At 42.3% G+C, this 13871-nt stretch overlaps 1 protein-coding gene across 1 annotated transcript in view; it reads right to left on the bottom strand.

Moving 5' to 3' along the window:
• Nucleotides 1–507: 507 nt before the first annotated feature.
• The window catches only part of LOC148501719 (uncharacterized), a 91633-nt gene continuing 78269 nt past the window's right edge, over nucleotides 508–13871 (bottom strand). The window contains exon 7 of the mRNA XM_088450057.1: nucleotides 508–1879. Coding sequence (XP_088306183.1) covers nucleotides 1035–1879 — 845 coding nt within the window. The 3' untranslated portion in view covers nucleotides 508–1034. The remainder of the gene's footprint in view (nucleotides 1880–13871) is intronic.

Below are 13871 nucleotides of genomic sequence, written 5' to 3'. Positions count from 1 at the left end.
GATTGGTTTTCTTACTGTTTGAAGCAGATTCCAGTCTTCGGTGTTACTGTGGGATTTTATCATTGAAATTTGCTTAGAAACTGTACCAAGTGAATGTGGAGAGCTGTGCGGACAACTAGCCGTTATATTATCATTGGAATCAGCTGGGGAACGTTTTTCCTGTTGGAATCTAAACTGCTGCATAATAATGGAATGCTCTACTCATTAGATCTAATTAAATGCAGACAGCTGTATAATAGCCTTGCTAAAATCAACAGGAGAACTCAGGGCTGTCGGAACATAAGAATCCACTACTTCATTATATTGATACTTAAAAACAACTATTTTGTGCTGCTGAAATACAAATTGCTGTGAAACAAGGTTACAAATTGAACTTTTCGTTATGTGACTGACGATTAGAACACAGTTGTTGTTACTGCTTATAGAGAAACAGTCTTCCTAGTGCTTTACATCAATAAGGATTTTTTAAGTTTGAAAAGACATGCGCTATTTTAAATGACGGTATAATATAAAATAGGAGACTTATACTAATTAATCTTTAGCTCTGTATTAACTAATGTCTAATGTAGTCATGACTGAAATATTTGTGGCTCAATAAGTGTTTACTAATTAGCTGATATTACACTTTCATCAAAGAAAGGAATACATAAATATAAATATATATATATATATAATTGTGTGTGTGTATGTATATATATATATATATATATATATATACACACACATATATATGCAAGAACAGTGTGCTAGCGCTTTCCATTCTCTTTTGTTGTAAATTATATTGGGTTGAGTAATTCCCTTATTTTTTTTAGAAGCAGCAGGCAATTAAGTTCTACACCAAGTAGATTAATTGGCGCCGATCAATAATGTTTTTCATAGATACGTCAGAGGTCAGTGAAGCGCCCGGGCCAGGAGAAACACTATGTTAAAAAAAATAGATTTCCATTTGTAAACACGGTTTCTCTAGTGTAAATAAAGGATGGTCTAATGAGACCTAATTTCTGTCATTTCTGATGATCAAAACATGAAAGTAGCTAATATGTGTGACGTCTCTGATGTATAACAAGACCTGATTTATGTGTAAAATATTTCCCACACTCAGGACATGAAAACGGTTTCTCACCTGTGTGACTTCTCTGATGTATAACAAGATGTGATTTCCGCATAAAACATTTCCCACACTCAGAACATGGAAATGGCCTCTCACCTGTGTGACTTCTCTGATGTCTAACAAGACCTGATTTATGTGTAAAACATTTCCAACACTCAGAACATATAAATGGTTTCTCGCCTGTGTGACTTCTCTCATGTACAACAAGATCTGATTTCCGTGTAAAACATTTCCCACACTCAGAACATATAAATGGTTTCTCACCTGTGTGACTTCTCTCATGTATATCAAGTTTTGATTTCTGTGCAAAACATTTCCCACACTCAGAACATATAAATGGTTTCTCACCTGTGTGACTTCTCTCATGTATAACAAGATTTGATTTCTGTCTAAAACATTTCCCACACTCAGAGCATGGAAATGGGGTCTCACCTGTGTGACTTCTCTGATGTGCAACAAGTTGTGATTTCCGTGTGAAACATTTCCCACACTCAGAACATGGAAATAGTTTCTCACCTGTGTGACTTCTCTGATGTCTGACAAGTTCGGATTTCTCTGTAAAACATTTCCTACACTCAGAACATATAAATGGCTTCTCCCCTGTGTGAAGTCTCTGATGTATAACAAGATGTGATTTCTGTGTAAAACATTTCCCACACTCAGAGCATGGAAATGGTGTCTCACCTGTGTGACTTCTTTGATGTGTAACAAGATGCGATTTGTATGTAAAACATTTCCCACACTCAGAACATGGAAATGGCCTCTCACCTGCCTTAGCTGCCTGATGGGCAATAAGCTTTATGTTCTGTGTACTACATATGGCATCTATAGAAGAGGGAAATACTTTATCTACCCTAAGAGCTGTAATAGATGTACCAGGAGAACATTCCTCTTTATAAGCAGGATTAGGTGATACATCTGCACTCTGAGGTACTGGATGTATAATTGGGGTAATGGGGTTTTCTCCTGGAGAATCTTGTTTGATGTCATTAACTCCAGATTGTGAAATAGAAGATAAAATAATATTCTCCTGTGAGATAATTCTGCTGTTACATCCATCTGCTGGGAATAAAATAAATATATAAATGTCCCATAAATATAATTTTTCAATAAAGACATATCAAAGGTCCTGATATCACCATCAATTGGATAAACTCACGATGCTCTAAGGTACAATGTAACACATCACCTGACATGTTACGCTGTTATGTATGGAGCAGGGATTACAGCTTTATTATAATCATTTGTGCTGGTTACTCTGTAACATGAGAGCAACATGCAGTGATAACACAGTACAGTGATAACATAAACCCCTCTGTATACTATCGGGGTTAGTGCTGGCATCTGACTGTGACATAAGCCTGTCCCACCTAACTACGGTGTACATCCAGTAACACTTATCTTATCAGCAAGCTGAGAATCTGGACAGTGACTTTTAAAAGGATTATACAACCATTCCAATTATTATTTTTCACAGACATTGGGATTACTCTATATGATTGTGAGATGAAGCGGTTAGTCCTACTTGGATGTTGTTTTGATGTATATTGATGAATATATATTAATAGATTTATTACAGGTTGAGTGTCCCATATCCAAATATTCCGAAATACGGAATATTTCGAAATACGGAATTATTTTGGCATGACTGAGATAATTAAAGCTTTGATTTTTGATGGCTCAATGTACACAAACTTTGTTTAAGTCACAAAATTATTAAAGTATAAAATTACCTATAGGCTGTGTACAAGGTGTATATGACCCATAAATGAATTTCATGTATGTACACAAACTTTGTTTGAGCCACAAAATTATTGAATTGTATAAAATTACCTTCAGGCTGTGTGTATAAGGTGTATATAATACATAAATGCATTTTGTGTTTAGATTTGGGCCCTATTCCTAAGGCATTTCAATATGGTATGCAATTATTCCGAAATACAGAATATTCCGATATCCAAAATACCCCTCATCCCAAGCATTTTGGATATGGAAGACTCCACCTGTATTGTAAAAATATTTTATTATGCTGGGACCCATGTAATATTGTATAACTATTTTTTATTAGACAGCATTTAATAAATTATATATTCTTCTGAACTGCACCTGGGAATTATATTTATCACAGACTGGTATAGCGCAGTTCATGTGATGTTTTTCTTTGGTTCATATTTATGAAGCTGCAGAGTTTATTTTTTTGAACAGCTGCTTAACCAGTCCGAAGGGTTTATTATTATTAACAGTAGTGTTAATCAGCGCCAACTGTTTATTCTTTCATCCAATCTTACGGACACTGGACCATGGGACGATCAGAAGCTGTCCCTAGGGGAGGGTGTGCTCAGAAAACCCAACACTAGCATCCTTGGGTGCAAAAAGCCGGTCGCCCCTCATCAGCTAGAGGCCCCTGAACACAGGAGGGGCAAAAGGGCTGGGCTCCACAGACTGGGGTGCGGCCTCCGGAGGTGTCCGGGAAGCAAGTGCTGTCCTGTCCCTATGTCTGTCATTGGGTGGACGGATCTGCAGTACCCACCTCCAATTAGATTTACATATCAACAAACTGTTCGTTAACAGAGAAGGGTGTAGGATATCAGATTGCTGCAGCAACTGAGCAAGGAGAATACAGTCAGGTGCATAAATATTGGGACATTGACAGAATTTTCATATTTTGGCCTCTATTCACCACCACAATGGCTTTGAAATGAAACAAACAAGATGAGATTTACCTGCAGACTTTCAGATTTAATTTGCGGGTAATTACATCCAAATCAGGTGAACGGTGTAGGAATTACAACGGTTTCTATATGTGCCTCCCACTTTTTAAGGGGCCAAAAGTAATGGGACAAACTAAACAATCCTAAATCTAACTTTCACTTTTTAATACTTTGTTGCAAATCCTTTGCAGGCAATTACAGCCTGTAGTCTGGAACGCATAGACATCACCAGACGCTGGGTTTCATCCCTGGTGATGCTGTGCCAGGCCTCTACTGCAAATTTCTTCAGTTCCTGCTTGTTCTTGGGGCATTTTCCCTTCAGTTTTGTCTTCATCAAGTGAAATGCATGCTCAATCGGATTCAGGTCAGGGGATTGACTTGGCCACTGCATAACATTCCACTTTTTAGCCTTAAAAAACTCTTTGGTTGCTTTTGCAGTATGCTTTGGGTCATTGTCCATCTGCACTGTGAAGCGCCGTCCAATAAGTTCTGAAGCATTTGACTGAATATGAGCATATAATATTGCCCGAAACACTTCAGAATTCATTCTGCTGCTTTTGTCAGCAGTCACATCATCAATAAATACAAGGGAACCAGTTCCATTGGCAGCCATACAAGCCCACACCATGACACTACCACCACCATGCTTCACTGATGAGGTGGTATGTTTTGGATCATGAGCAGTTCCTTTCCTTCTCCATACTCTTCTCTTCCCATCACTCTAGTACAAGTTGATCTTTGTCTCATCTGTCCATAGGATGTTGTTCCAGAACTGTAATGGCTTTTTTAGATGTTGTTTGGCAAACTCTAATCTGGTCTTCCTGTTTATGAGTCTCACCAATGGTTTACATCTTGTGGTGAACCCTCTATATTCACTCTTGTGAAGTCTTCTCTTGATTGTTGACTTTGACACATATACACCTACCTCCTGGAGAGTGTTCTTGATTTGGACAACTGTTGTAAAGGGGTTTTTCTTCACCAGGGAAATAATTCTTCTGTCATCCCACCACAGTTGTTTTCCGTGGTCTTCCAGGTCTTTTGGTGTTGCTGAGCTCTCCGATGCGTTCTTTCTTTTTAAGAATGTTCCAAACAGTTGATTTGGCCACATCTAATGTTTTGGCTATCTCTCTGATGGGTTTGTTTTGATTTTGCAGCCTAATGATGGCTTGCTTCACTGATAGTGACAGCTCTTTGGATCTCATATTGAGAGTCGACAGCAACTGATTCCAAATGCAAATGTCACACCTAGAATCAACTCCACACCTTTTACCTGCTTAATTGATAATGAAATAACAAGGGAATAACCCACAACTGTCCAAGAAATAGCTTTTGAGTTGATAGTCCCATTACTTTAGGTACCTTAAAAAGTGGGAGGCACATATAGAAACCGTTGTAATTCCTACACCGTTCACCTGATATGGATGTAATTACCTTCAAATTAAATCTGAAAGTCTGCAGTTAAAGCACATCTTGTTTGTTTCATTTCAAAGCCATTGTGGTGGTGAAAAGAGGCCAAAATATGAAAATTCTGTCAATGTCCCAATATCTATGCACCTGACTGTATGTGACTCTTTTCTGTAATAAGTGTTTATTACTCACCTGTGCTGATATCTGTAGGGATTTCCTCCTCCTTACACTGCTGATCACCCCTCACATACATCTCTTCTTCTCCCTCTATATCTCCTGCCTTCATTTCAGTCGCATACGTCTCTTCTTCTCCCTCTATATCTTCTGCCTTTATATCAGTCACATACGTCTCTTCTCCCTCTGTATCTTCTGCCTTCATATCAGTCACATACGTCTCTTCTCCCTCTGTATCTTCTGCCTTCATAGTCATATACGTCTCTTCTTCTCCCTCTATATCTTCTGCCTTCATATCAGTCACATACATCTCTTCTTCTCCCTCTATATCTTCTGCCTTCATGTCAGTCACATACGTCTCTTCTCCCTCTATATCTTCTGCCTTATTATCAGTCACATACGTCTCTTCTTCTCCTTCTATATCCTCTTTCTTCATATCAGTCACATACGTCTCTTCTCCCTCTATGTCTTCTGCCTTCATAACAATCAGGTCTTCATCCTAAAATACCCACAAAACAACAAAATAACACTTAATTATGTCTGAGTAAATTATATCAGAATAAATATTATGAAAGCATGTAAGACAATCAATTAGATGCAGATTAGTGCAGGTCAATTAATGAAGACCCTTGGTATTTCGATCTTTTGGAAAAGCCTATATTACCTGATCCTCCTGTAGGGTCCTGTGATTCTCCTCTGTACAGTCCTGGGAATAAAGAGGACGGGGACATCTCTCTGGGGTATATCTGTTACTGGGTCCATCTGTAGGAGACACACAGTAACTGAGTACATTGTATATATGTGATTATCAGGTGATGTGTGTACAGTAACCTAACCATATATACTGAATGGGGAAAGGTCTCTAGGTAACTCCCTATGGTGCATTTACCAAGTATATAAGGAGGCATTACATAAATGTTGCAATAAACAGGTTGGATCAATGGGAAATGTATCTTTATGTCATCTGTCATAAGTGTTTAATTTTAAGATATTCCCAAAATATATGGTACAAAGTATCTCTAAGGGTCCCCGCAGTGTGACAGGGTAGATCTGTGACATTACGTCTAGGGTCCCCACATCCCCAGCAGTGTGACAGGGCAGATCTGTGACACTATGTCTAGGGTCCTCACATCCCCAGCAGTGTGACAGGGCAGATCTGTGACCTGACTATACCACTGGGCAGATACATTTCCCTCATTAGTATGTAGTGACAGAGGAGGCTGCAGGATAAGAGATTGCTGTAGTGACTGAACAAGGAGAATGTGTGACTTATGTAAAAAGTGTTTATTACTCACCTGTGCTGATATCTGTGGGGATTTCCTCCTCCATACATTGATTCCTCCTCATATACGTCTCTTCTTCTCCCTCTATATCTTCTTCCTTTATATCAGTCATATCTTTATCCTATATAGCCTACAAAACATTAAAATACCACTTAAATACCAATAAATGATATTAGACGTTAGTAAAAGAGAAGAATATTAGTGTGGAAGACTAATTACAGCTGCCCTACAGACCATATAGTAAATGTGGTATTACCTGTGTGTTACAGGAGTGGTCTGACAGTCACCACTATAAGTATACTATGGGTTAGTACATGGGGGAGCAGAGATTTGTTCATGGTCCTCACAGACACTGGCTAATTAGAAATAGTCAAGTGAACTTTGAATCATACTGTGCATCTCCCCATCATGTCACACATTCCATCCAACTCCCATCTCTATCAATGTGTGCTGGGAGCTGTGTTATTCCACCTCATATATCACTGTACGGTCCCCTCTCCCTATATAATAATAATAGCATATATCAGTGTGTGCTGGGAGCTGTGTTAATGCCCCTCATATATCACTGTACAGTCCCCTCTACCCTATATAATAATACCACATATCAGTGTGTGATGGGAGCTGTGTTATTCCCCCTCATAATACTGTACGGTCCCCTCCCCCTATATAATAATAATACCACATATCAGTGTGTGCTGGGAGCTGTGTTAATGCCCCTCATATGTCACTGTACAGTCCCCTCTCCCTATATAATAATAATAGCACATATCAGTGTGTGATGGGAGCTGTGTTATTCCCCCTCATACATCACTGTACAGTCCCCTCTCCCTATATAATAATAATACCACATATCAGTGTGTGCTGGGAGCTGTGCTAGTCCCCCTCAGGAAAGTAGTCTGGAAGCCGACGGATGGCTTCCCGACTGTCTTATCCCGGGAGGGTTAAATGACAGGCGTCGAAATCCCGACGCCTGTCATTTTACCTACGCCAGGAGCCCGCCACCCGGCTTATCGATCGAAGGTAAGCCGGGTGCGGACAGCCGCGGGTTTAGGGCTCCCTGGGGGGGATTTAGGGTTAGGCACCCCCCCAGGAGGTTAGGGTTAGGCTAGGGGAAGGGGAGTTAGGGTTAGACACCCCCGGGAGGAGGTTATGGCTAGGCACCCCCCCAGGGACTTAGGTTTAGGCGGCGGGGAAGGGGGGGATTAGGGCTAGGCACTTGGGGGAGGGGTTAGGCACCCCTAAAGGAGGGTCAGGGGGTAGAATAGGGCTAGGAAATATTTTCCTTGGACGATCAGGATTTTCACCCCTGCCGGGCAGCCGTTGTCGTCATTGAATCATACCGAGCCCCCTCTCATAGAGCACTGTACGGTCGCCTCTTCCCTATTTAATAATAATACCACATATCAGTGTGTGCTGGGAGCTGTATTAATCCCCTCATATATCACTGTACAGTCCCCTCGCCCCTACATACTAATAAAAATACCACATATCGGTGTGTGCTGGGAGCTGTGTCATTCCTCCTCATATATCACTGTACAGTCCTCTCTCCCCTATATAATAATACCACATATCAGTGTGTGTTGGGAGCTGTGTTATTCCTCCTCATATATCAATGTACAGTCCCCTCTCCCCTATATAATAATAATACCACACATCAGTGTGTGCTGGGAGCTGTGTTATTCCCCCTCATATATCACTGTACGGTCCCCTCTCCCCTATATAATAATGATAATATCACAGATATCAGATGTACAGTCCCCTCTCTGCTATATAATAACAGTCCACCACCACATATCAGTGTGCAAAAACAGAAATTGATATACTAATATAAATTTTAAAAATCTGTATAGAAATTTAAAAAATAAATATATATATATATATATATATATATACATACATACACACACTATATAGTGGAATGGGGATATATGCATGTGTATATATGTATATATATATATACACACACACACACAATTATATATATATATATACATATGTTGAATATGGTTGTGTATATATGTATAGGATAGATATATAAGGGGTGTGGGGTGGAGGGGAGATATATGTATATATATTGTATAGCTTTATGAGGCATATATATATATATAAGGGTGTAGATATGTGGCAGGCAGGGGTGTAGAAAGATATAAATGTATAGGGATGTAAGTATATGGGGGGTAGCCAGTGTTGCGGGTGGGAGGGTATATATATATATATATATATAGGGGTGTATGTATATGGGGGCAGAGGTGTAGTGGGTGGGATGGGGATATATATGTATAGGGGTGTATAGAGTGGGGAGTATACAGGGGTCAGAGTGTATGGGGATATATATGTATAGGGGTGTAGTGGGTGGGAGGGGGTGTCTATATATGTATATAGGTATATGGGGCAGAGGTATAGTGGGTGGAAGGGGTATATATATTTATGTATTGTATAGGGGTGTAGGTATAAGGGGTAGGAGGAGCGATATGGGGTAGGAGGAGGTACATATGGGGTAGGAGGAGGTATATATGAGGTATACAGTATAGAGTAGGAGGAGGTATATATGGGGTAGAAGTAGGTATATATAATGTATATGGGGTAGGAGGAGGTATATATGAGGTATACAGTATAGAGTAGGAGGAGGTATATATGGGGTAGGAGGAGGTATATATGAGGTATATGGGGCAGGAGGAGGTATATATGGGATGTAGGTATATATGAGGTAGGAGAAAGTATATATGGGGTATATGGGAAGAGGAGGTATATATGGGATGGGAAGTATATATTTGGCGGGAGGAGGTATATATGAGGTATATGTTGTAGGAGGAGGTCTACATGAGGTATATAGGGTAGGAGGCAGTATATATGAGGTATATGGGCTAGGAGGAGGTATATATGAGGTTGGAGGAGGTCTATATGAGGTATATGGGCTAGGAGGAGGTATATATATGAGGTATATGGGCTAGGAGGAGGTATATATGGAGGTACAGGCCGGGGTACGGAGTATGGAAGCACCGGGCAGCCGCCACTCACCTCACCCCCTCCCCTCAGTGTCAGGCAGCGGCCTCTCCCTCCCTCCTCAGCACACACAGGGCACCGGCAGCGCGGAGACACCGACACCGGGAAGTAGGGGAGAAACTGGCAGCTGCCAGGAAGAGTAATGGCGGCGGCGGCGTGCAGTATCAGGAAATGACGGAGGCCGCAGTGGGGCAGGAGAGAGGAGAACGCGGACGGGATAATATGGCTGCTGCCCCCGTCATACATGTATGTGTTATATATGTGTGTGTATGTGTTATACATGTATGACCTGTGGGCGTTGTGTGACACATGTGTGACCTGTGGGCTGTGTGTGTGTGTCACATGTATGACCTGTGGGCTGTGTGTCACATGTATGACCTGTGGGCTGTGTGTCACATGTATGACTTGTGGGCTGTGTGTATGACACTTGTATGACCTGTGGGCTGTGTGTGTGTGTGACACATGTATGACCTGTGGGCTGTGTGTCACATGTATGACCTGTGGGCTGTGTGTCAAATGTATGACTTGTGGGCTGTGTGTGACACATGTATGACCTGTGGGCTGTGTGTGACACATGTATGACCTGTGGGCTGTGTGTGTGACACATGTATGACCTGTGGGCTGTGTGTGTGACACATGTATGACCTGTGGGCTGTGTGTGTGACACACATGTATGACCTGTGGGCTGTGTGTGTGACACATGTATGACCTGTGGGCTGTGTGCGACACATGTATGACCTGTGGACTGTGTGTGACACATGTAAGACCTGGGGGATGTGTGACACATGTATGACCTGTGGACTGCGTGTGACACATGTATGACCTGGGGGATTTGTGTCACATGTATGACCTGGGAGCTGTGTGTGTGACATGTATGACCTGTGGGTTGTGTGTGACACATGTATGGCCAGTGGGATGTGTGTCACATGTATGACCTGGGAGCTGTGTGTGTGACATGTATAACCTGTGGGCTGTATGTGTGACATGTATGACCTGTAGACATGTAACACTGTAGCAGCAGCTGCTCCTCCCTAGAAGCCGGTGTTGGGTGCATGCGCTGGTACCGGCAGTGGCCACACCCATTGCGGATCTGTCACTAGAGGTTACCCAGCGCTTCCTAACATCTAAGTCAGTGGTGGGAACCGCTCATTGGCTGGGAGAGGTGGGGGCTCGTCTCCCTCAGCGAATGAACCCTCAACCAATTCATTTCTATGTGACGTGCAGCAGCTGAGCCCTCATACATGTCCGTGACTCGGGTATTGGCGGGTTGTTGTGTTATGGATGACGATGCCTACAGGGACAGAGGAGGACTGGAGCCAAGGGGTAGGTGAGTATGGATTTATATTACAGGTAACACTATGGATTCTACTGGACAAGAGGACACGATCTACACCAGTGACAAGGTGAGTATGTGTGATAGTGTGTAATAGACGTGTACTGTCACTGTGTGTGAGTCTTGACTTTATTATAATATGTCTTTTGCAGGTGATCAGTGGGCCCTTAATTCCCTCCATGCTGGTACTTCTTGTTCTCCAAGTACCAGCATGCGGGGGAGGCTTGTTGGGATTTCTAGGTGATCTGTAAAAAACAATATTATTTTATCTATAGTATACACAATCAGCCCTGCACCCACTGCTTAGGGGTACTGGGGATAGCCCTGGGGTATCAGCCCATACCTGGGGTGCCCTGGACAGGGGAAACCCATTTATTGGCGGGTCCCCACCTCCCCAGGACACCTGGGAACCTTCATTGTTCTGTGAAGGCTTCTGTGTGACTCGCACCTTGTAATGAAAGTCATATTACAAGGTCCGAGATTACCGATAGTTTAACTCTCATGCGAGTCAAACTGTGACATTCTAACTCGCACCCTGTTACATTTCCAAATGTGCGAGAAGGTCTGAATTTGCCCTGCGCTAAAAATTTGCAACGTAATACATTTTGCCCCTTGTCTCGAGTAATGGGATCCAGGCAGAATTATATGATCAAGGAGAGACTGCAGATCAGAGCAGACACAGCATAGGAGGTCTGATTTAGAGAAGAGCTGGAGTAGAGGTGAGATCCTGGCCGAGGTGGCCCCGACAAGTAATTGTAGCCCTGAGACTCTGAGGCAAGAGGAGGAGAAGGTTCAAGGCAGGGGAGCCTGAGGTGGGTGAGAGAGCAGAGACCGAGATGGGACCCAGGAGCTGAGGGGGCCAATGTAGGGCTCTACATCCCGTGCAGAGGACGACCAGGCTGGAGACAGATAGACACGGATGCAGTCGGGATGAGGCCTCACACTCTAGTGACATGGATCTCCCGGGTGGATGCACGGATTTGGGTTACTTAGGAGATTACAGATACAAAATCCTGTGGCCCGTAGGACTATTCGCCAGGCATAATTACAACACAAAGCTTCAAGATGTTTTGAGTGGTCAGAGGACGGTTTATAATGGAGAAGGCTCAGATGATGTCACCAATTACAGATATATATATATATATACTGCTAAGCTCCTGCCCTTCCTGGACCTTACTACTGATCTACTCGCAGAGGACTATGAATCCTGGCGTGCTTAGTATTCGGAGCAGTCCAGTCTTCTATTACAGCTGCACAATCTCTAGCATGGGAACGTTTTTGTGAGTTTTTTTTTTTTTGGGGGGGGGGGGGGGGTTAATTTAGCCCAAATCCTCTCTGCTTCTGCGGCTCCAGCAGTTGTGTGTTTGGTGTCGCGCATCAGAACTTCAGGTTATTTTTAAAGACCCCGATACATGACCAAGCCCAGCCAGAGCACACTTCTTCATCAATGACTAGACTGGAGCCAGAGTATTAGTCTTATTGCCCCATACACCAGTGATGGATTGTCATGTTTCTGTGATAATTAGATGCCCGGTCGGAGAACGGCGAAATCGAACATGTTGGATTTCACTGATTTTCCGATCACGATCCAAAATATGACTGGGATTTGTAAATCGGTGAAATTTAACATGTATAGTTTCAACAATCTGATGGATCTAAGAACATCAATAGTCGTCATTTCTGACCAGCGGATGGACATATCAGATCCAATCGCATGATCAGACAATCAGTCGTTAGGTGTGTGTGGTCCATTAGTTAGATTGCTGATCCAGCATTGTTTCCTGTCGAGTTCCGGTTAGTGGTTCCTGATATCCTCATTCCTCAATGTCAGTTCTGCATTCAGCCAGTGATGTCCTCGTGCCTCATACCTGTTTGTCATCTCTATATTCTGACAGTGATATCCTTGTGCCTCTGTGTCATCTATTCCTGCTGGTCATGTCTGATCATCACAGGAAAGGGAGGAACGGGGGGACTATGAGCTGCGTGATGTCAGCAGAAGAGTCCATACCTCCTTTCGGGGGTTCTCGGTGAACACCTGAGCCATGTTAGTCTCTGTAGTGAATAGTGTCAAATGGGACTGACTATATTGGGTCATTGAGATATTAATGAGTTCTTGACATTAGAACAGCATCTGTATTGGGTTTGTGGTTGTACAATATCCCTGGCCCGTGAGGTCTCCTACTTGGAAAAAGGGAAAGAACACTCGATGAGTGAGGAATGATAACCCTCAATATGTTTAATTACTAAAGGAACATGACCGAGCAGCTAGATGAAGTTACACATGGTGCCTTCTCTTTACAAGTTGTCCGGTGATCAGTGTGTTCTTCATACAACATGAAAATAAGATAGAATGAATTCCACCACAAGGTGTGCATTACATTTATTGAACACAATTGTATATTTTAATAAATTTATTTTATTTACAATAATAATAAATCTCTTAAAACTGTGTGTGTGTGTGTATATATATATATATATGTAATAAATTAAAAAAACACAATTATTGCATATTAATATAAACATTCATTAGAAAAAACAATTGGTTTACAAAGCAATCCTCCAAAATAATCAGTTGAAGATAATCTTCTTTAACCACTTGCCTGGCACGGTCGTATAAGATTCAACCATACCAGACTGGGTTTCCCCTGACATGGTCGTATCTGATACGACCAGTCAGAAATGGCCACTAGGCGGCTATGGGAAGTTAATCTTCCCACTGCCGCCTATATCAGAGGGACCTTCTGGTCCCTCTACACCCGCGGCTCCACCTCCTTTGTGTCCCGATCACTGCTGGCCACAGTGATCGGGCACCGTCTGAACCTCCCTCCTGGTGCACTTCCATAGAGGAA

Source organism: Taudactylus pleione, unplaced genomic scaffold (assembly GCF_031769625.1).
Source record: "Taudactylus pleione unplaced genomic scaffold, aTauple2 ptg000504l, whole genome shotgun sequence".
NCBI classification, from domain to species: Eukaryota; Metazoa; Chordata; class Amphibia; order Anura; family Myobatrachidae; genus Taudactylus; species Taudactylus pleione.
This window is presented reverse-complemented; position numbering and strand designations above follow the sequence as displayed.